The 18,792-nt window shown below is 44.9% G+C and overlaps 1 protein-coding gene across 4 annotated transcripts; it reads left to right on the top strand.

Moving 5' to 3' along the window:
- The first annotated feature begins 42 nt into the window (after nucleotides 1-42).
- Nucleotides 43-18,369, top strand: tcirg1a (T cell immune regulator 1, ATPase H+ transporting V0 subunit a3a). Of its 4 annotated transcripts, none has more exons than XM_071388238.1 (21): nucleotides 43-61; nucleotides 3,107-3,229; nucleotides 3,863-3,941; nucleotides 4,214-4,362; nucleotides 4,602-4,697; nucleotides 5,197-5,261; nucleotides 6,101-6,227; nucleotides 6,443-6,525; nucleotides 6,699-6,792; nucleotides 7,382-7,594; nucleotides 9,391-9,544; nucleotides 9,660-9,799; nucleotides 10,370-10,527; nucleotides 10,614-10,704; nucleotides 11,140-11,258; nucleotides 11,382-11,595; nucleotides 11,781-11,894; nucleotides 12,123-12,209; nucleotides 12,453-12,573; nucleotides 17,260-17,431; nucleotides 17,761-18,369. In XM_071388238.1, the coding sequence occupies exons 2-21, from the start codon at nucleotides 3,113-3,115 to the stop codon at nucleotides 17,843-17,845; spliced, it is 2,478 nt and encodes an 825-aa protein (XP_071244339.1). In that variant the 5' UTR covers nucleotides 43-61; nucleotides 3,107-3,112; the 3' UTR covers nucleotides 17,846-18,369. The 4 variants fall into 4 exon arrangements, with proteins under 4 accessions (XP_071244339.1, XP_071244338.1, XP_071244340.1 ...); XM_071388237.1 differs by lacking the exon at nucleotides 43-61 and adding an exon at nucleotides 73-271; XM_071388236.1 differs by lacking the exon at nucleotides 43-61 and adding an exon at nucleotides 2,062-2,223.
- Nucleotides 18,370-18,792: the final 423 nt, after the last annotated feature.

The raw sequence follows: 18,792 nt of genomic DNA, 5'->3' as shown, positions 1-18,792 counted from the left end.
CAATTACCCGGTGTGTGAGAACAGCACTGTCCCAGAATTTTAAACGGGTTGGAGACGTCACGTGAGTTTGAGAGTAACAGTGTGACACAGAAGGGGTAAAAAAACGGTCAAATAGTTTCAGCCATCTAACGTAACGGTCATCTGTACTGTAGTCCCTTTGTTTACATCTCTGCATAGTGCACGTTGCACCATCCCACTTGCTAGAGGTAGAAATGCTGTGATAGCATGCCCCAGTTAATAGACAGCTAACCGGCGAGCTAGCTAGATAACGGTAAGTTACAGAAGTTAATTTTCGGTTCACGTAGCTAGCTATCGCCCTACGATGTGAAGACGTTTCGATGAAATGGTCAACCATCTCTATTTGACGGGCATGTGTACAGCTATGCTAGCCAACGTCAGCTAGCTTGTCTTTACCAGCTAGGTTACTGCTAGCTGTTTTGATGCTGCTGATGACCGCTAGTCAGCTTAGCGTCTCCTACTGCGACGATTCGGGACAGTGTTGCATGACTCAAAAGAGAGTAGTTAGCGAAATTGCCTTGTGGTGACTCATTGTATTACTGTATTACCTCCTAGCATCGTATCCTAGCTAGCTATGCTGAATCCGATGAAAATAAAACTAGCTCATCACTGCCCCTAGGATTCCATAGCTCTAGTTCCAGCGTTGATGTACTGTCTCTGCCTTCTAGATGGTAGCGGGGTGAACAGGCCGTGGCTCGGGTGGCTGAGGTCCTTGATTATCTAATTGGCCTTCATGTGACACAGGGTGCTGTAGTTGTCCTGGAATGAGGCCAGGCAGTGCGCCCCCGGTGATGCGTTGGGCTAGATGCCCCACCCTCTGGAGAGCCCTGCGGTTGTGAGCAGTGCAATTGCCGTACCAGGCGGTGATACAGGATGCTCTCAATGGTGCATCTGTAGAAGTTTGTGAGGGTCTTAGGGGCCAAGCCCAATGTTTTCAGCCTCCTGAGGTCGAAGAGGCGCTGTGTGCCGCCTTCACCAAGCTGTCTGTGTGAATAGACCATTTCAAGTCAAATCAAATTGTATTTGTCACATAAGCTGAAAACAACAGGTTTAGACTTTACTGTGAAATGCTTAATTATGAACCCTTTCTCAACAATGCTGAGTTAAAAAGTAAGAAAATCTGCACAAAAAAATGGTAACACAAATAACAATAAACCTGGCTATATACAAGGAGTACCGGTACGAGTCAATGTGCAGGGGAATGAGGTAGTTAAGGTAATATCTACATGTAGATAGGGGTAAAAGTGACTAGGCAGTCAGGATAGTTAACTCTTTCAGGATCTGAGGGCCTATGCCATTTCAGGTTGTCAGTGATGTGCACACCGAGGAACTTGAAACTTTTGACGCTTTCCACTGCGGCCAGTCAATGTGAATGGGGGCGTGCTCTTTCTGCCGTCTCCTGTAGTCCACGATCAGCTCCTTTGTTTTGTTGACGTTGAGGGAGAGGTAATTTTCCTGGCACCACTCCGCCAGGGCCCTCACCTCCTCCCTGTAGGCTGTCTTGTCATTGTTGGTAATCAGGCCTACCACTGTTGGGTCGTCAGCGAACTTGGTGATTGAGTTGGAGTGGCCACGCAGTCATGGGTGAACAGGGAGCCCCTGTGGGGCCCCCGTGTTGAGGATCAACGTGACGGTGGTGTAGTTTCCTACCGTCAGGACGTCCAGCACCCAGTTGCGCAGGGAGGGGTTTAGACCCAGGGCCCTGAGCTTAGTGATGAGCTTGGAGGGCACTATGGTGTTGAAGGCTGAGCTTTAGTCGATAAACAGCATTCTTACGTAGTTATTTCTCGTGCCCAGGTGGAATAGGGCAGTGTGCAGAGCAATGGCGATTGCATTGTTTGTGGATCTGATATGCGAATTGCAGTGGGTCTAGGGGGGGGGTCGGGTAAGGTGGAGGTGATATGATCCTTGACTAGCCTCTCAAAGCACTTCATGATGACAGAAGTGAGTACTACGGGGCGATAGTCATTTAGTTCAGTTGCCATTCGCTTTCATGGGTACAGGAACAATGGTGGACATCTTGAAGCAAGTCGGGACAACAGAGTGGGATATGGAGAGATGGAATATGTCCGTAAACACTCCAGCCAGCTGGTCTGCACATGCTCTGAAGCTTGGGATGCCGTCTGGGCCGGCAGCCTTGCGAGGGTTTACGCGCTGAAACGACTTACTCACGTCGGCCACGGCGAACGAGAGCACACAGTCCTCGTGAGCGTCCATCACTATTTAATACAGCCTGTACATGTATCCTTGCTATGTCTTCCTCTACGTAGGTCTGAATACTTAATTATAACAATATAATTAGATGGTAACTAGCTACTATTTATATTAGTAGTGATAGTACTTCCATATATACTAAATTCCATATATACTAAAGTGTACTACAGCTCTCTGATTTCCTTTTCTTATTTGCAGTACTCACATCTGTCTGTGTGTGTGTGTGTGTGTGTGTGTGTGTGTGTGTGTGTGTGTGTGTGTGTGTGTGTGTGTGTGTGTGTGTGTGTGTGTGTGTGTGTGTGTGTGTGTGTGTGTTTGAGGGCCCCCGCTACGCCTCAGCTGACTTTGGTTATAGGTTTGAGTGACTGTAGTATTTTATCAGTCTCTCTCTCATTACCATCTCTCAATCACATGGGGTGGTATCCTGTTCTCTTCCCCTCATTTTAACTCAATTACTGTCCAGCCATCTGTCCCAGAGTCACATATCGAGAAATGAACTTTTCCGTGTTCAGTAGCCTCCTGACTGGCTGGTAGCCTCCTGACTGGTCCTATCCCGCCTTACTCTCCATCTTTCCATATTTCTCTCGATGCTTACACTCCTCTCCGGACTGTCTATATTAGCTTTTATTTATTTACATTTTTGTTACCGTTATTTAACCAACCTGACAGGTAATATTGAGAAGAAACACCTTTTCTTTTTAGCCTGGTCCCAGATCTGTTTGTGCTCTTGCGAACTCCATTGCTGTCAGTGTCAAGCCAAACATTGACACTCAGGTTATTGTCTTTTTCCAATACAGAATCCATCGGAAGTTTTGAACAGGTCATTTATAATATCTTTTAAAGTTGATTGTTTATTTGACACTCATTTCTACAGGTCGCCATGGGCGCGTTCTTCCGGAGCGAGGAGGTGTGTCTCGTGCAGCTCTTTCTCCAATCGGGGTCAGCCTACAACTGCGTCAGCGAGCTTGGAGAGCTGGGACTGGTCGAATTCAGAGACGTGAGTTCTTATCTTTGACATTTTAGTATTGAACATCTATTGTAACGCTGATAATAGACTAATTAGACAATAAGCTTACTTGGCTTTTAAATGTATAATTAACGTCAATACCATAGATATCCTATTAAATTACCAGAGGGGCTATGACATGAATCCTCAGTTCCAGACTGGGGTGAAAATGGCAGCCATTGGGGTCAGTGAGAAATCCAAACCAGTCTAATTGGAATGAATGGCAGTAAATGCATAGATTATGCATTTCCTGCTTCTACTTAAGCAGTAAAGTAAAAGTAAGGTATGTAGTATAACATAAATTGTCTAAGTCCTATCATCAACTGATTTCAGCCAGTGTATGGCTGTGTATTGACTGCATTGTTTGAACGGAGTGTTGGAATATTGTCAGTTAATTTGAAAAAATGATGTAATTATTCCTCTAAGACTGTATGGCTGGCAGGCTAACGAACATACAGTGCAGATAATATTCACATTCATTGTTTTACACAGTTATCTTATTACAGCACTGGTTGACCAACTCCCTTAACAAAATGGCTGACCTTTTAATCCGTCTTAAGAAGGTTCACGTCCGTTCCAGTATTCTAACTCCTCCTCCTCTTCTTCTCTTCCCCTCCACTCCAGTTGAACCCCAATGTCAACTCGTTCCAGAGGAAGTTTGTGAACGAGGTGCGGCGCTGTGAGGAGATGGAGAAGACCTTCAGTGAGTCTCTGACCTCTGGCCTTCACACCATACGATCAGAGAGCATCCTCATATGTGATATTCATCAAGCCTCCTCCTCTACGTATCCTCACTTCCTCTTTGATAATCTGCATCTGATATCCACTTGCTCCCTCATCCCTCTTCCACTCTCCTTTTCTGCACATCTTCTTTCCCTTCGCCATCCCTCCATCCACCCTTCTGTTCATCATCCATTCATTCACTCATTCATCGCTCCACCCCACCTTTCTTTCTCTTCATCCCTCTCTCCCCAGCGTACCTGGAGCAGGAGATCGTTCGGTCCCTGTTCCCCCCGCAGGTGGGTCCTCTCCCCACCCCCAGCCCCTTGCCCTCCGCCCCCCAGCCCAGAGAACTCATGGCCATCGAGGAGGAGAGCGAGAGGCTGGCCAGGGAGCTACGAGAGGTGAGGAGGGGAGAAAGAGAAGCTAGGAGGGGGGAGAAAATGGGAGAGGAGTGAGGGGGAGAGGTACTGAGAAGGGGAGAGGAACTGTTTTCCTACTTTGAAAATATATCCCTCCTTAGACATTCTAGTCGAAACGTTGCAATTCACTCTACGGGACCATATACAGCTGTACACCAGGTTATTTTTATTACTTTCATTGTTTGGGCTAATCATACTGTTCTGCTGTCTGATTGGTCCAGGTGTCCAGGAACAGAGACTGCCTGATGAACCAGCTGATCCAGCTCAGCCAATACAGAGGGGTTCTGATCCAGACACACACCCTCACCGTCTCACAGGTAGGAACGACAGCTCCCAGCATGGTCTCTAATCACCTCACAGGTATGAACTACAGATCCCAGTATTCTCTCTGCTGCTCTCCATTGTTGCACTCACACGCTCTTGGAATTATGAGTTTCCAATGTCAAGAAACGATTCAAGTAAACCTCGGAAGTTATTTTCAAACGGGATGGGCCAAGTTTCCGAGGGACTCATGAACACAGCAGATGTGTATGGAAAAGCATTGATTTCTTTAGCAGTACCTTTCATTCTGATAAAGGACATTGACGGCCGAAACATCATGATTTTACCTCGAATTAGATAAATAAAGGATCAAGATTAGAATTTTAAGCGAGAGTTGCACCTATTCCTTCCAAATGTTCTCATGATTTTTGGTTGTACTTAGTCTCTCATTGGTTGAGCGCCTTGTACTTAGTCTCTCATTGGTTGAGCGCCTTGTACGTAGTCTCTCATTGGTTGAGCGCCTTCTACTCATCTCCTATCTCCCTCTCTTATCAGGCTCATCCTCCCTCTACTCTGGAGACTGTTGCCTTACTGGACAACAGACAAGACATCAGGCTGAGGTAACAGATGGACAAATATATATATAAATCAGTGGAGGCTGGTGGGAGGAGCTATAGGAGGACGGGCTCGTTGTAAAGACTGGGACGGAATAGATGGAAATACATCAAACATATGGAAACCACGTTTGACTCCGTTCCTTCCATTCCATTCCAGCCATTACAAAGGAGCATGTCCACCTATAGCTCCTCCCACCAGCCTCCTCTGATATCAATGGCTTCATTGTCAATGGCTGCATCTCAAACAGCACCCTATTTCCTATACAGCGGTCTGGCTCTGGTCAGAAGTAATGCACTATGAAGGCCATAGGTTGCCATTTGGGAAGAACACTATCCAATGGACTTTCCCTACTGGCTTGACAAGCAGCCTAATTATAGTTCGCATTGTAATATATAAAAGAGAATATGTGATAAGCAAAAGTGGGTTGCGTCCCAAGTGGCATTCTATTCCCTATGGGCCCCGGTCAAAATACGTTTTAATAAACATCTTTCATATTTTCTCCTCAGAGGAGAAAAGATGAAAGATGTTTGGTAAAACTTCATTTGTATAGTCCGGATTGATGCTCAACAGATGGTCACACGATCAATAAACTATCTGTTGATAAGCAACTGCTTTCTAAGGTTAGGGTTAGGTTAAGAATAAGGTTAAGGGTTAAAGTTAGGGTTAGAGTAAGGGTTAAGTTTAGGGTTAGGATAAGGGTCAAGGTCAGGGTTAGAGCTAAGGATAGGGTTAGTAGATAGTTGGTCGAAATGTTACTGATAGTCAGTAGACAGGCGGACTCTCCAAATAAAGTGTTACCAGATATTTCTCTCTCACTTGGCTTCTTCCGTCTCCTTCCCAGTTTTGTGGCTGGCGTGGTCCACCCGTGGAAGGTTCCGTCGTTTGAGCGGCTGCTATGGCGAGCGTGCCGCGGTTACATCATCGTCGATTTCAGGGAGATGGAGGAGAGGCTGGAGCTTCCTGAAACAGTAAGAAATGACAGGGGGACAATAGAGGGATGAATACAGGAAATAAGGAATAAAGATGGACGAGCAAAGGAAAGAATGTTGGAGGATCATATCCTTATGAGTGTTCCATTATGAAGAAATGACGTATTTCCCTTTCCACACAAATAAGCAAAATTATGTTTTTTTCCCCCTTCTAAATCCTACTTCCTTACTTCATTTTTTACGACCAATCACAGGGCGAGATGGTCCAGTGGACAGTCTTCCTCATCTCTTTCTGGGGCGAGCAGATTGGACAGAAAGTCAAGAAGATCTGTGATTGGTTAGTGAGAGCAGATCCAAAGTTTATAACAATTTTCAGTTACATGTTGAATTTGTCAAATTTATTGTCTAATCTAATGATTCTTGGTCTCCTTTTTTTCTTACCCCTTCTCTATTTCTCTTCCTGTCTCTCTTTCTTTCCTCCGTCTCTTTCTTCTTCTGTCCTTCTCTCAGTTTTCACACCCACACCTTTGACTACCCAGAGGGCACGACGGAGAGAGAGAAGATTCTGCACGGGCTGCAGGGAAGGATAGTAGACATCAAAACGGTAAGAAAAGAGAGAGCGATTGAGAGATGGAGAGAGATGGACAGAGACTAGCAGATCATTTTGAGCTGGAACAATCATTATCTCTCAGTTTTCTGTGTCTTCGTCAGTCGTCTTCGATGTTGGGTGGATATCAGGCCACGCCTGTTCTATCTTGGGCTCCCGAGTGGCGCAAGCGGTCTAAGGCACTGCATCTCAGTGCTAGAGGCGTCACTACAGAACCTGGTTCGATTCCAGGATGTATCACAACAGGCCGTGATTGGGAGTCCCATAGGGCGGCGCACAATTGACCCAGCGTCGTCCGGGTTAGGGTTTGGCCGGGGTAGGCCGTCACTGTAAATAAGAATTTGTTCTTAACTGACTTGCCTAGTTAAATAAAGGTTAAATAAAAAAAATACTCCTATGGCACCACCCTGGTTTGTTAACCCCTTCCTCCTCTCCATGATTTATTTCACGTCTCCCAGACAGGAGGTTCTACCCCAGTGGAAGGTGTTCTATCCATATCATTAGAATGCTTCTCATTCTATTTGTATGGATTCTTATCTATTCTGTGTTTATTAAACCCCTTCCTTCCCTCCACGGTTTCCCTCAGGTCCTCTCCCAGACGGAACATTACCTGCAGCAGTTGTTGTGTCGCTCGGTGGCCGTGCTGCCCCAGTGGAAGGTGCGGGTCCAGAAGTGCAAGGCCGTCCAGGCCGTGCTCAACCTCTGCAGCCCCTCCGTCACTGACAAGTGTCTGATCGCCGAGGCCTGGTGTCCCGTCAGGAAACTGCTGCTGCTGCAGAGCGCCCTGATAGAGGGAACGGTGAGAGAGGAGGAGGGAGGGGAGGAGATAGAGGGATGGGCAAATGGCGGCTTCTCTATCTCTCTCTTTCTCTCTTTTTAGCTTTTGTAGGCCCTCGGATCAATTTCCAAAAACATTTATTTTTTAATTTTTTAAGAACTCAGTCGAGGTCTCAACTTACTGTTGCGAGTTAGAATAGTAGAATATACAAGGTGCAGTATCGTAATTTGTTCGTGCATCAGCAGTTTTTCTCTCGTTATGTCAGTCACTGACAGTCACTCAATTATCCATGTCAGCTCATCATTTTTAGATTGGTAAGTTAGTCTAGCCAGCTATCAAAACGTGTAGTAATTAATCATGGAGGAATACTGACCGGGCACATGCCCAGAAGCCTTGACTTCCAGGGGGCCCTCATTGATATCATATTAAGTCATGTAAAAATGTGCCGAATTGCAGGAAAATTGCTTTGAAACTGCAAAAATGTATCTCCACCCCATGGCAAAATGGATTGAATTGCAGAAAATTAGCTGTAAAACTACAGTTTTGTCCTCTGCCCCATAGCAGGATGGGTAGAATTGCATGCAATGAGTTATAAAATTGCTCACCTTCGATGGCCACTGGCACACTGGAGTAGTGTGTTCTTCACGAATGAATCCCGTTTCAACTGTACCGCTGCCATCAGCTCATGTTTCAGCATGATAATGCACGGCCCCATGTCGCAAGGATCTATATACAATTCCTGGAAGCTGAAAATGTCCAGTTTGTCCATGGCCTGCATACTCACCAAACATGTCACCCATTGAGCATGTTTGGGATGCTCTGGATCGACACGTACGACAGCATGTTCCAGTTCCCGCCAATATCCAGCAACTTCGCACAGCCATTGAAGAGGAGTGGGACAACATTCCACATGTCACAATCAATAGCTAATCCATAGATTAGGGTCTAATTTAATTATTTTAATTGACTGATTTCCTTCTATGACCTGTAACTCAGTAAAATCTTAGAAATTGGGCTCCCGAATGGCACAGCGGTCTAAGGCACTGCATCTCAGTGCTAGAGGCGTCACTACACGTCACACCCGGGCTGTATCGCAACCGGCCGTGATCGGCAGTCCCATAGGGCGGCGCACAATTGGCCCAGCGTCGTCCGGGTTAGAGAAGGGTTTGGGTGGGGGGGGCTTTACTTGGCTAATTGTGCTCTAGTGACTCCCTGTGACGGGCCGGGCGCCTGCAGGCTGACCTCGGTCGTCAGGTGAACAGTGTTTCCTCCAACACATTGTTGCGGCTGGCTTCTGGGTTAAGCGGGCGGGTGTTAAGAAGCCTGGTTTGGCTGGTCATGTTTCGGAGGACGCATGACTCGACCTCCGGCACCTGAGCATGTTGGGGAATTGCAGCAATGAGACGAGATCGAAATTGGGGAGGAAAAAAGGGGGTAAAATACCAAATAAATAAATAATATAATATATATTTTTTAATCTTAGAAATTCTGGCTTGTTGCGTTTATATTTTTGTTCAGTGTAGTTTAACTGCACAAATGGATTGATTGCACAAATCAGTTGACTACATGTGTGTGTATGGATGTGGGTACGCAGACCCACAAGTTTACTGCAGCCCCTCGTGACCAGTTAAGATTTGTGTGGCCCCCACCCCCATCAAAGTTGCTCTGAGATAGAGGGAGGAATAGACAGGGATGATCAAGGTGAAATAAAATAGGCTTTTGGCTAGGTAGACACATCATAAGAATGTGGAATCAGATTTTGGTGTTATGATTACTTTAGGCAATAACAGGACTATCTTTCTCTCCCTCTCCCACAGAGGAAGAACGGTAGTGGTGTGGACTCATTCTATAACCGCCTCCCGGACCCCGGCACTCCTCCTCCCACCCTCTTCCACACCAACTCCTTCACAGCCGGCTTCCAGAGCATCGTAGACGCATACGGTGTTGCCAGATACAGAGAGGTCAACCCAGGTATACACACACACACACCAGAAAACTCAACAGTCATCCACCAACTCTGTCAACCCTAACTCTCGCTCTCTGTGTATGTTTTGTGTGTTTGTCCCTCCTGTGGCTCCGTCCGTAGCGGTGTACACCATTATCACCTTCCCCTTCCTGTTTGCGGTGATGTTTGGGGACGTGGGCCACGGCCTCCTCATGACCATGGCCGCCCTTTGGATGGTGCTGCAGGAGAGAGACCTCAATCTCAGGACCAACGACAACGAGGTACACACAGCTTACCACTCTCCTTGTGGATGGTACTACAGGAGAAAGACCCCAAACTCAGGACTATTTTATTTAAAAAAATAAAAAATGTAACCTTTATTTAACTCGGCAAGTCAGTTAAGAACAAATTCTTATTTACAATGACGGCCTACACCGGCCAAACCCGGACGACGCTGGGCCAATTGTGCGCCGCCCTATGGGACTCCCAATCACGGCCAGGTTGTGATACAGCCTGGATTCGAACCAAGGTGTCTGTAGTTACGCCTCCAGCACTGAGATGCGGTGCCTTAGACCACCGCGCCACTCGGGAGCAACAAGGTAAACAGGAAGAGGGGGGAGAGCCCTCTAATGCAGGGGTGGGTGACTCCAGGGTGTGTCACCAATCAGGCGCCAGAGGACTGGAGCCTCTTCCCAAACGCACAATCATCCCAGTTTCCTGTCTCTAGTTTGTCTTCATGTAAAATCAGTACTGGAAATGAAAGTGTTTCAACTGGCCCAGCCACATACTGTACCCGTCTTAACTTCATCCAACTGAAGAGCAACTCTCTCTCTCTCTTCTATCTCTCTCAGATCTGGCAGATGATGTTTGGTGGTCGGTATCTGATCCTGTTGATGGGTCTATTCTCTATCTACACCGGAGCCGTCTACAACGAGTGTTTCAGTAAAGGCCTCAGCCCCTTCCCCTCGGGATGGCACCTACAACCTATGTTCCAGCACTACAACTGGAGGTAAATGGATACACACACATGTATGCGCGCACACACACACACAGACGCAAACACACACTAACACTGTCCTCTCCATTCTGTGTCAGTGATGAGACTCTGAGAGAGAACCAGTATCTTACTCTGGACCCGAACGTGACCGGAGTGTTCCAGGGACCCTATCCATTTGGAATCGACCCGGTAACTAACTCTAAACTACATCCATCCATCTTTTGATCTGTATGGGTTTTGCCTATTTTCCCATTCGACGTCTTTATTCCATACTGAATGAGCCGGCACTGGAAACCCCCATGCAACATGTATCCAAGCTCTTTCATACAGCAGCTTTGGAGTGAGTAGGCTCTGGAAACAGTGATGCAACATCAACATTTTTCAGGACTGAGTCAAATGAAAACATGGCGTTAACATTACGCAATTCCATTTCCTTTTATTGTATGGCGATTACTAACAGGCCTATAACCGTACAAATATGTTAGGTCCTGTGCTGGTTTCAACAAGAAATGAAAAGAGAAACAAACTAAACGTAAAGAAACATCCTTGTGTACGGAATACTTGAATTCGACACATTCCAAAACAATGTCTGTTGTGTTCCGTTTTCCGACCTTTGACCTGTAGATCTGGCGGCTGGCCAACAACCACCTGACGTTCCTGAACTCGTACAAGATGAAGATGTCCGTCATCATCGGGGTCGTCCACATGACTTTCGGAGTCTGCCTGTCCTTTTTCAACTACATGTAGGTCTCCACTTCCACTCTGACACAAACACTACAACCCTAAAACCACACCGTCTTTTCCAAGGAGACCGTAGTAACACATCTGATCATAGTCATGCTCTTTGTCTCTCTCACACCCTCCAGTCACTTGAACCAGCTGAGCAGTGTGTTCCTGGTACTGATCCCAGAGCTGTTGTTCATGCAGTGTCTGTTTGGCTACCTGGTCTTCATGGTGTTGTTTAAGTGGGTGGCGTTCAGCCCCCAGGACTCAGACCGGGCCCCCAGCATCCTCATACACTTCATAGATATGTTCCTGTTCACTGAGGATGAGGATAATCCGCCCCTCTACCACGGACAGGTGAGGAGCACGCGCATACACGTTACGTGTGCCGGCAGACAGACTTGCACGCACACACGTGATTGTGGATAGGTGAGTGTACCTGTCCTGTTCACCTAGCTGTAATAAGCTCTAGCAATGGACAACTTGAATGAATGTCTGTTTCTCTTCTGTCCCCCCCTCCCTCCCCCCCTCCCTCCCTCTAGATGATAGTCCAGAGGGTCCTGGTGGTGGTAGCTCTGGCGTCAGTGCCTGTCCTGTTACTAGGGAAACCACTCTATCTCTACTACAACCACAGAAGAAGAGCCAACACAAGAGGGGTAAGGGTCTGAGTGAGAGAGTGAGAGAGAGAGAGACTGGGATTGGATAACTACATTTTTGCTTGTACGCGAAGGAGTCCGACAGCGTTTGTAACATATGCAAACAGTTAAGTGTGTGTGTGAGTGATTGAGACATGAAGTCTGTTTACCCCACTGAGTCATTGGTTCTAGACCTCAGCCCTCTGATTCTAAGTAATGGATGCCACATGTCGTGTGTGTGCGCGACAGGGAGAAGAGCGCCCTCTTGTGACGGACACCAGCTCCATCAACGCATTACAAGGAGACCTGGAGGAAGGAGGAACCAGAGAGGAGGAGGTGAGGAGGGGAGAGGAAGGGGTAGAAAGTAGGAGGGTTCATTTGAGGAAACTGGGTCTTGTTAATTAATGTAAACCGTACCAAAAGGTTTTTCAACTGAAAACGAAAATGGGTGTTTCTAATTAGACAAGGTAGTCCCTCCAGGTTTCGTTCTGTTTTTTTGTTTGGTGTCTAGTGAATATGGACCAGGGCTAAGTGTTGATTTGTGATTCTGGTTTTAACCCTTTCTCTCCTCCCCTGCAGGAGTTTGATACAGCGGATGTGTTCATGCACCAGGCCATCCACACTATAGAATACTGTCTGGGCTGCATCTCCAACACAGCTTCCTACCTACGACTGTGGGCCCTCAGCCTCGCACATGCACGTGAGTCACACACAAACACACTGTCACATTGTGCCAGTGACGTTTGTGCGTGTGTGTGACATTGTCACACACCCAAATATCTAACACACACACACTCTCATAACACACACATAGATTTAAGTTTAAGTCTCCTTTATCTACACACTTGTCAGTTGTTTTTCAAATCCATCCTTCATGGCACTGATCTGAAAGAACTGACCAGGTGAAAGCTAGCCTAATGATGAAAGGGGGATTCCTAGTCAGTTGTACAACTGAATGCATTCAACTGAAATGTGTCTTCCGCATTTAACCCAACCCCTCTGAATCAGAGAGGTGCAGGGGGCTGCCTTAATCGAGCTTTCATCACATGACTTTCTTTCACCTGTCAAGTACTTCCTAATCAGAATAGATGAAGGGCAGGAGACAAGGAGAAGACTAAGGTCTTTAAAAAAATGTTTTTAATCAGGAAACCCTTTTTCTATCACCTTTAAGCAATCGAAAGAGAGCCCACATTCTATTCCCAAGTTGACATTGACAAATGTGAACGATGCCAACATGTTCTGGTTGTGTACAAAACTAAAAAGCTATCGGGATGCCATTTTGAATCCAATATAACATAAGTACCTATAACTACTTGTCCACTGATAGCTCCTGACTCACTGATACAGTGCCTTCGGAAAGTATTCAGACCCCTTGACTTTTCCCACATTTTGTTACTTTACAGCCTTATTCATCAATCTACACACAATACCCCACAATGACAAAGCAAAAACAGGTCTTTAGAATGTTTTTGAACTGAAATATCACATTTACATAAGTATTCAGACCCTTTACTCAGTACTTTGTTGCAACACCTTTGGCAGCTATTACAGCCTTGAGTCGTCTTGGGCATGGCGCGTCAAGCTTGGCACACCTGTATTTGTGGAGTTTCTTCCATTCTGCTCTGCAGAGCCTCTCAATCTCTGTCAGGTTGCTGCACAGCTATTTTCAGGTCTCTCCAGAGATGTTCGATCGTGTTCAAGTCCGGGTTCTGGCTGGGCCACTCAAGAACATTCAAAAGACTTGTCCCGAAGCCACGCCTGCGTTGTCTTGGCTGTGTGCTTAGGGTCGTTGTCCTGTCGGAAGGTGAACATTTGCTGCAGTCATAGGTCCTGAGCGTCTTGGAGACAGTTTTCATCAAGGATCTCGCTGTACTTTTCTCCGTTCATCTTTGCCTTGATCCTGACTAGTCCCCCAGTCCCTGCCGCTGAAAAACATCCCCACAGCATGATGCTGCCACCACCATTCTTCACCGTAGGGATGGTGCCAGGTTTCTTCCAGACATGACGCTTGGCATTCAGGCCATAGAGTTCAATATTGGCTTCATCAGACCAGAGAATCTTATTTCTCATAGTCTGAGATTCCTTTAGGTGCCTTTTGGCAAACTCCAAGCGGGCTGTCATGTGCCTTTTACTGATGAGTGGCTTCCGTCTGGCCACTCTACCATAAAGGCCTGATTGGTGGAGTGCTGCAGAGATGGTTGTCCTTCTGGAAGGTTCTCCCATCTCCACAGATGAACTCTAGAGCTCTGTCAGAGTGACCATTAGGTTCTTGGTCACCTCCCTAACCAAGGCCCTTCTCCCCCGATTGCTCAGTTTGGCTGGGCGGCCAGCTCTAGGAAGAGTCTTGGTGGTTCCAAACATCTTCCATTTAAGAATGAGACAGGCCACTGTTCTTGGAGACCTTCAATGCTGCAGAAATGTTTTGGTACCCTTCCCCAGATCTGTGCCTCGACACTATCCTGTCTAGGCTCACTATGGAAAATTCCTTCGACCTTATGGCTTGGTTTTTGCTCTGACATGCACTGTCAACTGTGGGACCTTATATAGACAGGTGTGTGTCTTTCCAAATCATGTCCAATCAATTGAATTTACCACAGGTGGACTCGAAGTTGTAGAAACAGCTTAAAACTTCTTGCCACTAGGGGGGTGCCATTTCGACATAGTCCAAATTCGTCTCCAAATTAAACTGCCTCGTACTCAATTCTTGCTCGTACAATATGCATATTATTATTACTATTGGATAGAAAACACTCTCTAGTTTCTAAAACCGTTTGAATTATGTCTGTGGGTGAAACAGAACTCGACTTAAAGCAATTTTCCTATGTGTATGTCAGAATTCAGAATTGTACTGGCTGTTCTGAGACCTGTGTATTAATTTGCCTGTCCTCTATTGGTTGAGATGCACTGCATACGCCTTCCCCTGGGTGTCAGCGAATAGGGAGACTTGAAATGGAGTCTCTGCGTAGTTCCCAAAGGTTATAAATTGTTTGGAATCACGGTGGCCATTCTTTTGGATCTTCGCTCGGGCGCAAAGAGGAGCTTTGCGTATCGTTGTGGAAGCTCTGGTTTTAGCTCCTTAGATAATTCCGGTCATGTTTTTATTCGATATAAGCTTTAAAGACATCATAATCTTGTTATTTTGAACCGAATTATTTCAGTTTATTGCGATTTTCTGGCATTTCTTTGTGACGCACTTTCAAGAGTTGGACACTTTTCCTGTACATGCCGAACGTTAGTGGCCATTTCGACAGGACAAGAGGACATCTTTCGACCAAAAGACGATTAGACCGGAGAAAGGACACATTGCCCAAGATTCTGATGGAAGCTCAGCTAATAGTAAGAACTATTCATGCTGATAAATCGTTGTTCTGTTGAAAAATGTTAAACGCATAAGCTGCCATTTTTTTTTGGGTAGCTTCGCTTTGGCGCAACTTGTATTGCGCAGTAAGGTTAATTTTAAAAATGTAATTCAGCGATTGCATTAAGAACTAATTTGTCTTTCAATTACTGTCCACGCTGTATTTTTTAGTCTAATCAATAAATAATCATAAACTTGACTAAGTCACTCTCTAAGATGGCGCCCGACATTTTCTGCCCAGTTTAGCTACTTTTCTCATTGTATAACCACGATTTTTGTGGCTAAATATGCACATTTTCGAACAAACTCTATATGTATGTTGTAATATGATGTTACAGGAGTGTCATCGGAAGAATTCTGAGAAGGTTAGTGAAAAAATTAATATATTTTGGTGGTGATAACGCTATCGCTCTTTTTGCCATGAATCAATGCTGGGGTAATGTTTGCACATGTGGTATGCTAATATAACGATTTATTGTGATTTCGCTGTAAAACACTTAGAAAATATGAAATATTGCCTGGATTCAAAAGATCTGTGTCTTTCAAATACTGTACGCTGTGTATTTTTAAGAAATGTTTTAGGATGAGTATTTTGGTAATTGACGTCGGTCTCTGTAATTATTCCGGCTGCTTCCAACGCTATTTCAGATTGCAGCTGCAATGTAGAACTGTGATTTATACCTGAAAAATTCAAATTTTTCTAAAAAAACATATGCTATACCATAAATATGTTATCAGACTGTCATCTTATGAAGTTGTTTCTTGGTTAGTGGCTATATATATCTTTATTTAGTCGAATTAGTGATAGCTACTGATGGAGTAAAAAACTGGTGGAGTAAAAAAAGTGGTGTCTTTTGCTATGGTGGTTAGCTAATAGATTTACATATTGTGTCTTCCCTGTAAAACATTTTAAAAATCAGAAACGATGGCTGGATTCACAAGATCTGTATCTTTCATCTGGTGTCTTGGACTTGTGATTTCATGAACATTTGATTATATGATATCCCTGTAGCTTTAGGCTAGGCTATGCTAGTCAGCTTTTGTGATGGGGGGGATCCCGGATCTGGGTTGGTGGCTAGATAGAGGTTATTAAGGATGATCAATGGAAACAGGATGGATCGGAGATCAATTTCAAATCTCATAGCAAAGGGGTGGAATACTTATGTAAATAAGGTATCCAGGTTTTTTTTCATACATTTTTGCGTGAGGATTTTTTATTTATTTAATCCATTTTAGAATAAGCATATAACTTAACAAAATGTGGAAAAAGTCAAGGGCTCCAAACTTTTGGAGCTTTTGGACTGGTACTGTACACATATGTTCAAAAGTTAGGGGTCACTTAGAAATGTCCTTGTTTTTGAAAGAAATTGAAATAACATCAAATTGATCAGAAATACAGTGTGGACATTGTTAATGTTGTAAATAACTATTGTAGCTGGAAACGGCAGATTTTCTTATGGAATATCTACATAGGCCCATTACCAGCAACCATCACTCCTGTGTTCCAATGGCACGTTGTGTTAGCTAATCCAAGTTTTTCATTTTAAAAGGCTAATTGATCATTAGAAAACCCTTTTGCAATTATGTTAGCACAGCTGAAAACTGTTGTCCTGATTAAAGAAATAAAACTGTCTTTTAGACTAGTTGAGTATCTGGAGCATCAGCATTTGTGAGTTCAATTACAGGCTCAAAATGGCCAATTATTTATATATTTGTGTGACCTGGTGATCAAATAAAAGACATGTATTTGTATGCTCTTTGCTAAATGGAAAAGTGACAGCCTACTTACGGTTCATTCAAGACAACTGGGAACTCAAAAAAACGAGGTCAAATCATGACGTCAGTGAGCTTCAGTTCGGGGCTCTAGAAAGATGACAGAGTTTCTGAGTTGGATGACCGTTCAAAATGATTTTTCCCAGTCGGAGATAGTTTTTCCTTAGTTACCAGTTGTCTTGAACGCACTGAGGTCAGAGATTCCAGAATTCCCAGTAGTTTTGAACACGGCATAATACCAGTTGTGTGTTGCAGAGCTGTCGGAGGTGCTATGGGTGATGGTGATGCGTATCAGCCTGTCGTGGCAGGGTTACGTGGGCTCTGTAGTTCTAGCCGTCATCTTTTCCTTCTTCGCCACACTCACCGTCTCCATCCTGCTCGTCATGGAGGGGCTGTCCGCGTTCCTGCACGCTCTCAGATTGCACTGGTGGGTCACACACCAACACCCTGTTGCCCCTCACTTTGTCATTCACACACCAAACTGTTGCCCCTCAAAGTTCTCTCTCTCACCCCCACAAACACAACCAGTTGATTTGTATTCCACATGGGGATGTGTGAAACTTCTCAGCCTGAAGTGTCTCGGATGGTAAGACGCTTTGGGAGGGCAGTCACGTGTGCTAGCAAAGCAGAGGTCCTTGGTTCGAGCCTCAGCGCGAGTCATGTCAGGAGGAAGTGGTAGTCTCTGAATAAGCAGCGTGACGTCCTTCACGCCACACCATTCTCCATCCCTAATATTCCCATATTCTTTCTTCCCAGGGTGGAGTTCCAGAATAAGTTCTACAGTGGAACGGGATACAAGCTCAACCCTTTCTCCTTCTCCTCCATCCTAAACCCGCTATAGGCTTTCAACACACGACATTGTTACAGAGGAATTGCAGTACCTACACAGATATAGCCCAATAATAAGCTTGCATTGTTTAATATACCGCTTTCAACACAGGACGTTATCTGACAGATGTAGGGTGTTTGGGATGGTAACCTATTCCTTATATAGTGCACTACTTTTGACAAGAGCCCTATGGACCCTGGTCAAAGGTAGTGCACTATATAGGTTTTAGGGTTCCATTTCAGATGCATCCATAGCCTAATAAGCTATTGTTTGATACTAAAAAATGTTGACTTGAATTTCTCTCTTAAAAAGGAGAGGAACTTGTGAATATAGTTAGCGTTTAGTTGTTTTGCTCAGGAAGCGGTTTTTGACTTGCAGTTTCTCTTTAACGATGAGCCTACAACAAAGATGGCTACTGTAGGAGTGCACTACATTTCCCAGGGACAACTGGGGCACCATTTTGTGCATGGGAGCTTTCTATGTTATTACCACTTATAAATGAATGCCATTAAAGAATTGTTTTATAATCCCTAAAAGCTTGTGGATTGTCTCTACTTTACTGAAAATCCACTACAATGTTGAGTATGAACACTGCAGCCAACAGACATGATAGTTTACAGTACCAGTCAAAAGTTTGGACACCTACTCATTTCAAGGGTTTCTTTACTTTTACTATTTTCTACATTGTAGAATAGTGAAGTCATCAAAACTATGAAATCATGTAGTAACCAAAAAAAGTGTTAAAACAAAATATATTTTATATTAGAGATTCTTCAAAGTAGCCACCCTTTGCCTTGATGACAGCTTTGCACACTCTTGGTATTCTCTCAACCAGCTTCATGAGGTAGTCACCTGGAAAGCATCTCAATTAACATGTGTGCCTTGTTAAAAGTTAATTTGTGTGATTTCTTTGCTTAATGCGTTTGAGCCAATCAGTTGTGTTGTGACAAGGTAGGGGT

Source organism: Salvelinus alpinus, chromosome 39, assembly GCF_045679555.1.
Source record: "Salvelinus alpinus chromosome 39, SLU_Salpinus.1, whole genome shotgun sequence".
Lineage (NCBI taxonomy): Eukaryota > Metazoa > Chordata > Actinopteri > Salmoniformes > Salmonidae > Salvelinus > Salvelinus alpinus.
Note: the sequence above shows the minus strand (reverse complement) of the source record. Positions and strands in the feature narration are given on the sequence as shown.

What these genes read in the sequence shown, in the direction of transcription:
- tcirg1a (XM_071388236.1), top strand. Translation starts at nt 2,077, where the DNA reads ATGGAATATGTCCGTAAACACTCCAGCCAGCTGGTCTGCACATGCTCT. An exon ending in TCAGGACCAACGACAACGAG is followed by an intron (nt 9,800 to 10,369) that starts GTACACACAGCT and finishes TATCTCTCTCAG; the next exon opens with ATCTGGCAGATGATGTTTGG. An exon ending in CACGCTCTCAGATTGCACTG is followed by an intron (nt 17,432 to 17,760) that starts GTGGGTCACACA and finishes CTTTCTTCCCAG; the next exon opens with GGTGGAGTTCCAGAATAAGT.